The sequence below is a fragment of the Osmerus mordax genome, chromosome 22 (assembly GCF_038355195.1).
Source record: "Osmerus mordax isolate fOsmMor3 chromosome 22, fOsmMor3.pri, whole genome shotgun sequence".
In the NCBI taxonomy this organism is placed as follows: domain Eukaryota; kingdom Metazoa; phylum Chordata; class Actinopteri; order Osmeriformes; family Osmeridae; genus Osmerus; species Osmerus mordax.
The window spans coordinates 3,237,961-3,251,246 of record NC_090071.1 but is presented as its reverse complement, the minus strand read 5'-3'; the positions used below and the strand labels follow the sequence as shown (position 1 = coordinate 3,251,246).

Below are 13,286 nucleotides of genomic sequence, written 5' to 3'. Positions count from 1 at the left end.
ACATTGCATCGGATTACACGCCGCAAATCACTCGGCCAATCAATGATCCCGATCTGCACAGGGGAGAAGGATAAGGAACCAATCACAGTGAGACTTGTTTTGCAGGGTTTAACCAAGCAAGACAGAGTGGAGAGGAGATTACGCTTAATGAAGTTGAAATGTCCAGCGCTCAAATCAGGTTAGTGAGCTAACACTGATTACACTGACACCGGGCCACGGCTGGACTCACCTCCAGGATGAAAGGTTTGATATTAAGCAAACATGTCGAAGTTTAGCCGAATATCTGTAATACTCAACATAGTCCAAAAATATATACCTGTCACATGAAGAGATGTGTGAAAGGCTTTATCTTCAGTGTGACAGAGGGGGAGGAAACTGGCTAGCCTGAAGACATCGCTATTGCATCACAGCGTCCTCCAGTGTCAGGTTGTAGAAACTCCACTTCCTCCAAGTCCAAGGTTCCTCCATAGTTACATGGACACAAAAATTAACATACAACATAAATTCATCAAATACAGTACAGATGAATTCAGGGATTATAAAGATGTCTTATCCTTTAGACAGTTTTAAGACTATATAAAGTGGCTGAAGTGAGAGAAGCATGGAATCTTTGCCGCTGCCATGGTGACAAAGAGAGATTTATTGGGGTGTGGCGCCGCAAATTGTCACCTTCTGATTTATTGATGTAATTTGCTCGCCGGGTTACCTGGGATTTGTAGTTCAGTGGAGGCCAATAGGGCCACGTTAGAGGGCCCTGTAAAGTTCAAAGCCACAGCATTTCTGTCGAAATTCACAATGAGAAGAATGAAAGAGATTGATGGGAAGAGTTTTGGAACACACACAAAATGAACGTTTTGTGCAGTAACAATCACAAGGGTTCCTCACCATACAACTTCAGTTGAAAAATGTTGGGACATGACAAGCACAACTAATTCTCTCAGGCTCTAATTCCTTTAAGTTACAGGAAATACACCTCCATGCGCCCCCCCCCCTCCTCACCACCAACAACCTCAAATGATCCCAGCAGCTGATTATGATTTAGGGCCACTGGTTTCCCCCTCACGCTGTGCCTGGCTCTGGGGCCGGGGGCTCCTCTGTTGGGTTGTTTAAGAGTGGCATTGGGGAATAAACACTAAATTAATCATGCTTTGGCTCAACTTGCTGGGGACTGAAAATTTGCTTATGGATGCACTGCATGATCGCATGAAATATTAACACTGGTGGGGGGAGGGGGTCTGAGTAGGGTGCAGTTCCATATAGCCCGCCCCCCCTCCCCCCACCACCCTCCACCACACCCCCACACCCCAAGGAACCAGATCTAGGGTGAGATTGCCTCCATGAAATCCCAACCCATGCCACAGTGTAACATATCGTGCCCCAACCAAAACAACAGCTTTCCCCACAAAATAACAAGATCCAATCAAATCATTGGCATGCAGCACTGTTCTCGTGTGGAAATCTAGGCTAGCTGTTCTAATGAATGGTAATGAACGGGTGTGCTGGAAACTGTGTGATGTTATGTCAAGGCCCAGTTGTTGTGTATCAGTTTGACCGATTTTCTGAATCTCCAAAGAGTGCAGATGAAATAGTCACACAGTTATCATCCTATATACAACGTTCTGGGAGGAAATATAATTTATTCACAAAGACACACAAACACACTTCCCAACTTCATTAGAATTTCCACCACCCCAATTTTGTTTGTCATTACCCATTTGCATAATCTATACACATTTCAGTCGGCCTCTCCATTCATCTTGTCGACGTAAATGAGAGTGAGGGCGTCTGTAACAGATGACAGCGAAAATGTAAACTTGTTAGCCCATCTTCCACGATCTCACACTGTCCTGAGCCTCCGAGGCACAGCAGAGATGTCTGGGTATTAGTCTCATCACAACATGCCCTTTGACCTCCATCCAAGCCAGGCTGAGCCAGACTCTTTGGTACCGGGCTGATTCTGGAGAGACACTGAATCGGAAGGGTCTGTTTGTGGTTGAGTGTATGGTTGAGTTCAGCATGCTGGTGTAGTTTAGAGTCTAGACATACCTACTCCTTTCCCTATAAGAGTCCCTCTGTGCTGGAGGGGGGGAGAGGGGCAGGTGTGGGGGTCCCATGCTGAGATGAGGAAGCCTGGCTGGAGGTGGGAAGCAGAAGAGTCATTACGGGATTCAAATGGCCTGGGTGCTAAAACAGCAAATAGGTGCCTCACCGTGCCTGAGCAAATCGAATCTCTCACAATTACACGCACAGACATGACACTCGCTGGGGGAGGCCCCACCGACACGGTCAGATCGGCAGCTGCTCTGATTGGGTTATTTGTCCTCTCTTATGCAAATGTGTGGCGACAAGGCATGCTGCGAGGGGAGAGGGAGACACGCAGCACAGCACCATCACTCCCAACTTTCTGCTCCGCTGCGCCTCTCCTGTTTACTCACCGCTGCCTACGTGAGTGAAGAGTTCAGGATGTGACCACGTCAGGAAGTCACTTGACGTCAAGATCAACCATTTATTTCTATTTTTTTGAAGGTCTGAGAAAGATACTCTTTGTGGAAGTCACGAGAGTTATGCAGTAATGTTACATGTTGTTGTGACTATCTAATGGTTGATAACCTGACCCAAGTCTGAGGAAAAAAACCTCAGATGAATGTTTCTATTCATTGGCTATTATTATACAATTATCTTAAAAAACAAATCCACCATAAACAGGTAAGTATATCTTTCACTTTACAAATTTAATAAGGTAACAAATCTTCATTATGTTTTAAGTTGAACATAAAATCAGTTTACATTGAACTATGACAATCAAACATGGCGAGTCTGGTCCGGTTCCTCCGGTCCGGTTCCTCCGGTCCGGTTCCTCCGGTCCGGTTCCTCCAGGGGTCTGGCAGTCCAGGGTGGAGCCTAAGGGAGAAGTTCATCATCTCAGCCTCGTGATGTCTGTTACTTGAACCTACTGAGAAAAAGAACACATTACAAACAATACAAGATTTGAAAAGCCCTAGATTGTTCACCCTCATTGAAAGCAAATATTTGTTACATTCTCCATTTTTGATTATCTTCCATTAGAAAGCATTATTCATTCACTCCTGCTAATCCTGAATGAAAACTGCTTCTACCACACTGGTGGACACTTACCTTGTTATGATACACAACATCTGGACTTACCCAGCTTTGAGTTACGGAATATTAAATGGAACATTGCTCTTTTTGTGAAGAATGGGGGTATTTTTTTTGAAATGGTCTTTTTTTCAGCTTTTTTTATGATCTCATTTTTTCACTTTTTTTTTGTGTTATTGCCGCAATATTTCTTTTTTTTTCTCTTTTTTTGCAGCTGATCTTTTTTTTCCTCAGACCATTTCAATTCTTTATTTTTTTTTCATGTCAAATAAAGCCAAGAATTGAGAAGCAAAGCAGTCATACAAATTATTAAAATTCATAATAATTCACAAATTATTTACACCAAAAGCAACTACTCAGAAGGCTATTTCTAATAAGCAAATCTTACGGCCTTTTATCACACACGTTTGATAGCCTTTTATAAAACATAATTAAGCATTAAACATTTTTGTATTTATATCAAAATTTGATCAGTCAACATCTTTCAAAAGAACTCAGTAAGGCTCTGATGATCAAATACTGTATAAGCAAAAATTTACTGGTAAGTCTGATGGTTACTGAACTTTTCTAACATTTAAAAGCATGAAAGAAATTACATCTGTTAAGTCCACATACAACAAAGATGCTAACAAGTGGTACTTTTATCTGTTTGGGTCTCTGCAAAAACAGCCAAATGTATTAACTATTAAGGTTTAGCCATAGTGAAATGCACCTAAAAATTTAAAAAAAGATCAACTGAAAACAAAGTTGCATTTGCAGGGTCAGCGTCTCCATGCTGGTGCCAACCATGGAGCACATCGATTGGTCGGTTTTCATCTGCGCCAGGGGCGGGGCTCGTTGTCATCGTCCTCCTCCTCGTCGTCATCCTGGAGCAACGCATCATCAATCAGCGACGATTCCTGGAACTGGTGCAGGGATAGGGGTCAGGGCACCCGGGAACTAGTTCAACTACAGAGACGTGGTTGTTTTGGTGGGAGTGTGTGTGTCTGTAAGTTTGTGTGCATCTGTGTACAATTCTGTGTGTGTACGTATGGCTTTGTGAATGTGTGTACATCCTTAAGAGTGTGCATGTGTGTGAGAGTGTGCACGTGTGTGAGAGTGTGCACGTGTGTGAGAGTGTGCACGTGTGTGAGAGTGCACGTGTGTGAGAGTGCACGTGTGTGAGAGTGCACGTGTGTGAGAGTGTGCACGTGTGTGAGAGTGTGCACGTGTGTGAGAGTGTGCACGTGTGTGAGAGTGTGAGAGTGCACGTGTGTGAGAGTGTGCACGTGTGTGAGAGTGCACGTGTGTGAGAGTGTGCACGTGTGTGAGAGTGCACGTGTGTGAGAGTGTGCACGTGTGAGAGTGTGCACGTGTGTGAGAGTGCACGTGTGTGAGAGTGCACGTGTGTGAGAGTGTGCACGTGTGTGAGAGTGTGCACGTGTGTGAGAGTGTGCACGTGTGTGAGAGTGCACGTGTGTGAGAGTGTGCACGTGTGTGAGAGTGCACGTGTGTGAGAGTGCACGTGTGTGAGAGTGCACGTGTGTGAGAGTGTGCACGTGTGTGAGAGTGCACGTGTGTGAGAGTGTGCACGTGTGTGAGAGTGCACGTGTGTGAGAGTGCACGTGTGTGAGAGTGTGCACGTGTGTGAGAGTGTGCACGTGTGTGAGAGTGCACGTGTGTGTGAGAGTGCACGTGTGTGTGAGAGTGCACGTGTGTGAGAGTGCACGTGTGTGAGAGTGCACGTGTGTGAGAGTGCACGTGTGTGAGTGCACCGACCTCGTCCTCCTCCAGGTCCACCTCGTCCGTGTCGGCGGTGCTGAGGCAGAGCGCAGGCTTGTGCCAGGCCAGACGCAGCTCACTGCTGTTCAGCCTCACCCCGTGGACCGCAGCCTGGAGGGGGGGAGGAGAGAGCAGTCATCGCTCTGCCCTAGTGGGGGGGGGTGTGTGTGTGTACATGTGTCCGTCCTACCAGCTCTGCTTCAGCCCTGGTTCTGTAGGTGATGATGGCGGTCAGGGTAAGGTCGTCTACCTGGCAGTCTTCAATATCACCAAATTGCTTCAGAGAGGGGAGACAGTACCAGACAAGTCTGAACTTAATCTGAATAAAGCAGCTTTATGAAACCAGACATGACTAACTAAAACAGTAACTGATGAAACTGCATCGTAAAAATCAAGCTCATAGTATGAAATCAGAGTATACAAACGTAGGTAGGGTAGAATTATACAGTACAGTAGTAGAGTGTAGAGGGCAATAGAAAGTATAATAGAGTCCAGTCCAGTAGAAAGTATAATAGAGTCCAGTAGAGTGCAGTGACTCACAGCAAAGTGTGGTAGCAGGTCTCCCCTGTCTGCGTCGGAGAAGCCGGAGATCTCCAGCGCTCGGGGCCGGTGGTCCACTACGGCGTGGTGGGGAGCACCGCGGCCACGCCCTCGCATGCCCCGCCCCCTGGACCGCATGACCCCACGACCTCGGGGATGAGACCCTCGGCCTCGCCCCCGACCCGTCGCGAGGAGACCCCTCTTAGCCGCCTAGAGAGAGAGAGGAGAGACATCAAGGGAGAAGAGAGAGAGAGGATGAGAGAGATGGACAGAGGGAAAGCAGGGACATGATTGACGCATGAAACTCACTGAACCCCAGCGGCTCAAAACTGTCTACATGATCACAACTCTCAGGAGGTAAGACTACTGGTCTGACAACAATAACAACAGCTCCACCATGTGGCAGGCCATGGTCTAACACCACAAGCGTGCACAGACGTGACTAGGACTCAAACCTCAACTAATCCAACGCCTGCTTAGCCATGCTGGGCTGATGCTAACCTCCAGACCAGAGTAAAGGAGCGTGCTGGGCTGATGCTAACCTCCAGACCAGAGTAAAGGAGCGTGCTGGGCTGATGCTAACCTCCAGACCAGAGTAAAGGAGCGTGCTGGGCTGATGCTAACCTCCAGACCAGAGTAAAGGAGCGTGCTGGGCTGATGCTAACCTCCAGACCAGAGTAAAGGAGCATGCTGGGCTGATGCTAACCTCCAGACCAGAGTAAAGAAGCGTGCTGGGCTGATGCTAACCTCCAGACCAGAGTAAAGGAGCGTGCTGGGCTGATGCTAACCTCCAGACCAGAGTAAAAGAGCGTGGCAGCCTGCTCACCTCGATCTGCAGCTGGGTGTATTTGATCTTGAGCTGGGCCGTGTCCTCTCCCGCCTGGCTCTTCTGGTACAGGTCCAGCTCCGTGTCCAGCAGCTCCTTCTGAGCCTGCGCACAACAACAGCACCTCTCAAACTCTGTGTGTGTGTGTATGCAAATGTATATAGGTGTGTAAGGGTGTGTGTGTGTGTGTGTGTGTGTGTGTGCAGCGTGCGTGCCTGGGCCTTGCTCTTGGCCACCCTGACGGGACTGGGGGTGACGTTGGTCCTTATGTCCTGCTGCAGCTTGGTGATGGTGTTGGTGAGGGAGCCCAGCGTCTGCATGATCTGGCTCTTATCCTCGGGCTTCATCCCCCTGTTCTTCTCCAGTTTACTGATCAGCAGCTGGGGACAGCATCCACACGCAGAGGAGGAAGAGGAGGTGAAATACATGTCATACAAGCAGGGGCTTAAGTTGACATTTTTTGAAACATGAAACACACACATTTGCTTGTTGTTTAAACTAAGACATGGAGCAACTGACCTTCTGAGTCTCTATGTGCTTCTCCAGGATTTCCTGTTTCTTCTTCCTCACATCCTGTTGGAGCCGCAGAGCTTCCTGGGAAACGAAGCATTGGAAGACGTCAGTTCCACCTGCCAAGCTCTCGGTGCCAGGAGTCAGTGTTGGGGTGGATCTTTCTGATGTCCTTATACGTCTTTCCATACATCTCCTTCCCTATCCTCTCCACCCACCCACCCACCCTCCATCCATCCATCCTTTCTTCTCCTCTCCCTACCATCCTCCTCTCTCCCTCTCCCCCTCCCCCCCCGTCTTGCCACCCCTCCCCTCCTCACCTGCTTCTTCTTCAGGGCTTCCTCCGTGGCGGCGACCCCAGCCACCAGGGCCGTCTTGTGGGCAGCCTTCAGAGCCGTCAGGTTGTACACCGTCTTGGTGAGTCCCGTGGAGGTGGTGAACACCTGGAAGAGGATCAGAGGTGCAGAGGTCCACAGTATGTCGGTGTTCAGGGTTCAGAAACGGCCTGTATTTACTGGACACATTTAGTCATTTAGCAGACGCTCTCATCCAGAGCGACTTACAGTAAGTACAGGGACATTCCCCAGAGGCAAGTAGGGTGAAGTGCCTTGCCCAAGGACACAACGTCATTTGACACGGCCGGGAATCGAACCAGCGACCTTCTGATTACTAGCCCGATTCTCTAGCCGCTCAGCCACCTGACTCCCTGGTTACTTGACACATGGTCAAGTAACCACATCTCTGCTACCAGGCATGAGAACTAAGCACCAGACCTGTTCCAGCACCAGTGACCCCGTACAGAACACCCCCAAGCTGAGGCACTTACTTTTGCAGCAGTTACTCCCGGTTTGGAAGCAAATCCTAGTCTCTCCTTCACTGACTTAGCTGCATTCTGCCAAGACAAGAGCAAAAGATACAACTGGTTGTTACGAAAACATCGAAAGACATACAGATGGTCTGACTCCCACACATATGCTGCCATGCAAACACACTGTGTACACACACACACACCCACCACCCACCAGAGGGGCAGTGCTGAGGTCGGGCGTGGGGTCAGAGTTCCCAGCAGGCAGCGGACCGAGGCGGTCTTTGACAGACTGTTTGAGGGAGGTGGCGGACTGCTGCTGTTCCTGACGGAGGAAAGCAGACACAGCTGCCTCAGTACAGACAGACTACAGACAGCTGCCTCAGTACAGACAGACTACAGACAGCTGCCTCAGTACAGACAGACTACAGACAGATGCCTCACTACAGACAGACTACAGACAGCTGCCTCACTACAGACAGACTACAGACAGCTGCCTCAGTACAGACAGACTACAGACAGCTGCCTCACTACAGACACTACTGTGCTACATGCCTCACTATGGTGTTTAGCACTCATTCAATACCATCTACTCTCTCTTTCTTGCACCCTGGGCTCCCATTGGTTTCAGTGTTGGTTATCATGTTTATCAAGTTATCATGAAGCAAATTAACAAACCGTGTTAAACCCTCCCAACAGAATCCTGCCTGTCTGGCCGGACCCTGGTGGTTCTTACCATCAGGTGGCTCTGGGGGTGGCCCTGCCCCGGGCCCTGGTTATGGTTGAGCCCAGGCCCATGACCCTGCCCTGGGCCCTGGGTCTGTCCAGGACCGTGGCCCTGGTTGTGGTTCATCCCCGGCCCAGGACCCTGGCCGTCCTCACGGTACCAGTGCACCTTGATGAAGCGGTTATTAAGGACCGCCTCCGTGCTGGTTATGGCCCGCCTGGCTTCCTCATTGGTGGAGAACTGGATCAGCGCCGCCTCAGGGTCGTTCTGATAGGCCACCTGCAGAGACGCAGACGTGGAGCAGTGAGAGGATTGGACGAACCAAGACACTGAAACAGGACTTTAGTAACAAGTCTGTGTGTGTATGTATGTTGCCTGTACACACACACACACACACACTCTTCTATGCATTTATGCAATATATGGTGACAAAATATGGGACACTTGTGACAAATATTTGATAGGTCTAAGGAACGTGGAATTCAAACCGACAGTGTCGCAGTGTGAAGGGGGCAGGGCCTAGTGGGCCAGCTTCGCTACCTGCAGGTTGACGATGGTGCCAAACTTGCTGAAGTGCTCGTTGAGCTTGCTGATGTTGTTGACCACCGGGGGGATCTGGCGGACCAGCAGCTTGGCGTTGGCGGAGGTGAACGGCCTCCGCTGGTAGCCCTGGTGGTTAGGCTTGTTGTAGCTCGGCCTAGTGCTGGCACAAAGAGAGCGGATGACAGAGGGTTCTTCAAATAGGAAGTATAAAACAATCAAATACTAATTCATTTTAAGACCTACAGAGGGGCAGATCTGCAGTCAAAAGCTCTTACCACTGAGCTATACCCATTTGGATTTTGAAGGAGGAATCAGACTTCCTTAATCTATCAACCCACCCTCCATGTAAACACACACAGACAGGGTCAAAAGGCTGGGCGTGTGGGCTGGTTTGGCATTGAGATGCTTACTTGTCAAACCAGGGTTTCTTAGGGAGGATGCCTCCATCCTGAGACATCATGGGTCTCTTCCTCGGGTCTGCCTCCAGAACAATCCGCATGTTGTTGCTGTTTGACATTTTATCTGGAAAAAGAGAGAGAAGAGAGGCAGAGAAAGAGCAAGAGAGAGACAGGAGGAGAGAGGCAGACTCACATTAAGGATCTCGTCAGAACAGCCGTGTCATCAGTGCCTCGACCCCAGACCTCCACAGCCCCCAGCATGATGCAGCGGACGGACGGGGGCGGATAGGGCGTGGTCTCACCTCTGGGGGGCAGGTCCACCTCCCCCATGGTCAGGCCTATGAGGTTGGACCGCTGGGCGATGGGCCGGTGGCGCTGGTACATGGGCCTGGAGGAGTTGGTGATGCTGGGGGCCTCAGGGTTGTACACGTCGGACTCAAACGAATCTGGGACGGGGAGGGAGACGGAGAGGCAGTGTGTGAGAGGGGGTCAGATGGCTGAGCGGTTATGGAATAACCGCTATTAATCAGAAGGTTGCCGGTTCGATTTGGCCGTGAAAAATGACGTTGTGCAAGGCACTTCACCCTACTTGCCTCAGGGGGAATGTCCCTGTACTTACTGTAAGTCGCTCTGGATAAGAGCGTCTGCTAAATGAGACGCGGGGCTGCATGTGTGAGAGAGTTTCGGCTGTGCAGCCGTCTTACCGGATGTGAAGAGAGGAGGCGGGGCCTGGGGGATGGAGGGGCGTATTCCCGAGGTGACGATGGTGGGGACGGAGCTGGTGATGGAGCTAGGGGGGGCGTCCATCCCTGACGCCTGCAGGGGGAGGAGGGGAGGCGGGGGGCCTGGGGGAGGGAAGACGGGAGGCGAGACTCACTACGACAGCATTTTTCATCATCTTAATTTCTCTAACTAAAATGTTTTCCTGTGGTCACGTTTCAACAGGTATCAGATTATCTTGGCTCTGGATGTCCCTGTTATAACTGAACCAGCAGTGCTTACCTGCAACAGGAGGTAGGCTGGGGGGCAGGATACCAGGGGGGGGCACCGGAGGTCTCAGGTTGACCGGTGGGGGGGCCATGAGGGGGGGAGGGGGTGGGAGCCCAGGAGGGGGCTGGGGCTCGCTGCCAGGGGGGCCCGGGAAGGGGAGCATGTTGGGAAGGTTGACATCCTCTACAACAACTGGGTCACTGCCGTGGTCAAAGGGACACATGTCACCCCGCATGCAGAAGCCCTTCTCTGGAGGGAGGGAGGGGTGGGGGAAGAGAGGAGGAGAGGGATATGGGGAAGAGAAAGGGAATGAAGAAAGAAAGAGATGGAGGGAGGGGAAGAAAATAGAAATAGATAAAACATTCAGTGACATGCAAACCGACTGGTGGATTTAAAATAAAAAAAGTACCTAATCTATCAAATACAAATCGATCAAATACCGTCGTAGTCACGGCAACGCTTTCTCTGGATCGGGCCCCTGGTGAAGGGGGCGCGGTCTAACGGGTGATCCGGGTGGAAGTCGGACCAGCTCTCCGTGGTGGCGCTGTTGCCGTGGTGATGCGTGGGCGCGATCACGGTGATGGTGCTGCTCAGCGTCGGCACGGGGAAGTGCGTTGTGGTCGGCGTAGAAACCAGGGGGGCAGGCGTGTAGCCCTCTGTGCCGCCGCCGGGTTCGACCCGCTCCGTCCTGTCCTGGTCGTACTTTGCCTTGCCGCCATCACGGTCTGCAGGGACAACACCAAAATGCTGATGCGTTGGAAAAACATTTATGTTTTTTTTTCCCCCCATGACATCCTCGAACCTGTTGGCGATGATGGTGGAACTGTAGCACTTCACAACCCATGTGTGGTTCTCACCTCTGCTCCTGGACTTGCTCCTGCTGTGAGTCCTGCTCCGCTCCCGGTCGCGCTCCCTCTCCCGGTCACGGGGGCGGTCCTTGCTCCAGCTCGGACTGCGGCTGTAGCTGCGACTCCGGCCCCGTCTCCGGTTGTACCGGTCCCGGTAAGAGTCCCGCCGTGGGGGGTTGCGGTCATAATCCCTCTTCCTGGAGCGGTCGTCCCTCTTGCGGTCGTCGACTCTCCTGAGAAGCCGTTGGCATGACGATGAATGATGAAATGGGGTTGAGTATATACACACACACACACACACGGGAGCACACACATCTTAGAAACAGAGGGGTGGGGGGTGCACTCTCTCACTGTCACACACACCTGCTATCCCGGCTGTAGCGAGAGCTGGATTGAGGGGGACTGTGGTTCACTCTCCTGGAGAACTTCTTTTCCCGGTCTTCTTCACGGTTGGGCTGGACAAACACACACCATCACAGAGTCAGCATTAACAGAAACATGCACATGGCATACAAATGATCAAAATACATACATTCTTTTCAAAACAAACACTGAGGTTTTAGTCAGCTTGAAAGATCATCACCTCATCTTTTCTCGGTTCCTCCTTGTCTGGTTTGTGGTGCCCTTCTGCCCTAACCCCAGAGGATAGCTGCTCAAGATGAGGTTGGTAGCTTTTGCTAATCAAAGCTTCAAAAAGTTTGTCGACAAATATCTGTGTCTCTGTAGGAACATAATAATTCATTTTAGTTGAGGGACAAATGGCACAAATTGAATGAGCATTAATCTCAGAACAAGGTTGGTTGTGATCAACAAAATCATAAGTTGAATATTTTCATCACAGCTGACTTAAGTTATACAACCTTTCTGAAGAAACACGTCCAACTGGTCAATGCATAAGGCTTTCAGCTCCTTCTCACTTTTGTCTTTTTTAACCAGCGCAACGACATATTTAGCGAGGGCAGAGGGATCTGCATCACAGCTGTAGGAAAACCAAAAAATCAATGTGTTGCGTTAAGTACTAGAGATATAAGATAGCAGATACAAAACGCGTTTAATGCTGCCAAGTGTAGCTTGCAAAGTGCCTTGGCTCAAGAGGATTACTACAAGCCTCCTTTCCTTTGGTGCTAACTTTCTAATAGGAAAGAGAGCACCATGTGATATCTCTACTACATTTCTATGATCGTCAGACAGACAGACACGTTGGACTGACTAGCCACCATGCATGCCTGCAAACTGTTATGCTGGCTAGCTAGCCATGAATACTTACATGGGCTCGAGCGTTTTGGAAAGCCACGTTTTAAAGGCATCGAGGTTTTCAATGATCATTTTAGCAGGTAGCTAGCCTAGCTACCTCAACTTTTCTTCCACACGGTTGCCAGGGTCGGCTAATTAATCCCAACAGGAAAGATAAGCACTGAAACAATCCCCCTGGAACTTGCTCCAAAGAGTCTGCCAACTATTGGACCAGCTATGTAGCTAGCTATGTTAGCTAAGCTAATGTTAGCAGCAGCTATAAGTTACGTTCAATGGAACCCACGCGAAGCAGGCCGTCCTCCTTTGCTCTAGCCTCACTCTAACCTGCTTACAAACCTCTTGCAAACAAGAGCTAGCAAAATATTGAAAGGGAATATTTGCTCACAATCAGACTAAAACATAAGATTGACCATATAGACACAAATAGCTCAGAGTTCAATAACACCTATTTTACATCAAGAGGCTAGCTAAACGTACCCTCCCTCACTAGATGGCGATTATTTACTTCCGCTGTGTTGAAAGCATCGAAATCATTTCCGCTTTTAGGCCGTTTCTTTTCAAAATAAAACCAATACCAAAGAGTATAGAAGTCTGCCAATACTCTAGAAAAGATTTGATTCGAAAGATAGAATACAAACAAATTATTCGATCATTATCATGGATAATTTGGAAATATTCGTTGTGTCGTATAGTGACTTCTCTATAAATGTAAAAACAGACACGACAAATCCGTAGAGGGACTTGAAACATTTATCTGAAACAAGTATTTTATGTGTTTAATTCATCCTGTCATTAATGTAACATTCTTATTCCAGGGCGTGTTTATACAAAGTTATTTAAAATGATAGTTGTTTCAAATTTTACTGTTATTAACAAAATATTGTTACACAAAAGGCACCAGATGTTACACTCATATGAATGTAATATGTATTAACTGTATGCACTGCTGCTTTCTAGCCTCCATGTG

The 13,286-nt window shown here is 49.2% G+C and overlaps 1 protein-coding gene across 3 annotated transcripts; it reads right to left on the bottom strand.

Annotated features, from left to right (window-relative positions):
* Positions 1 to 3,191: 3,191 nt before the first annotated feature.
* Positions 3,192 to 12,770, bottom strand: rbm26 (RNA binding motif protein 26). Of its 3 annotated transcripts, none has more exons than XM_067260478.1 (22): positions 12,333 to 12,770; positions 11,926 to 12,044; positions 11,649 to 11,785; positions 11,429 to 11,520; positions 11,075 to 11,298; positions 10,658 to 10,942; positions 10,230 to 10,466; positions 9,932 to 10,072; positions 9,530 to 9,673; positions 9,240 to 9,351; positions 8,827 to 8,989; positions 8,296 to 8,565; positions 7,777 to 7,884; positions 7,581 to 7,646; positions 7,075 to 7,197; positions 6,764 to 6,838; positions 6,460 to 6,624; positions 6,245 to 6,349; positions 5,419 to 5,628; positions 5,069 to 5,155; positions 4,876 to 4,989; positions 3,192 to 4,022 (listed from the first exon to the last, which is right to left on the bottom strand). In XM_067260478.1, exons 1-22 carry the CDS (start codon positions 12,389 to 12,391, stop codon positions 3,930 to 3,932), a joined length of 3,129 nt encoding a protein of 1,042 aa, XP_067116579.1. In that variant the 5' UTR covers positions 12,392 to 12,770; the 3' UTR covers positions 3,192 to 3,929. The 3 variants fall into 3 exon arrangements, with proteins under 3 accessions (XP_067116579.1, XP_067116580.1, XP_067116581.1); XM_067260479.1 differs by having other exon boundaries at positions 8,827 to 8,983; XM_067260480.1 differs by lacking the exon at positions 7,777 to 7,884.
* Between the last annotated feature and the right edge of the window lie 516 nt (positions 12,771 to 13,286).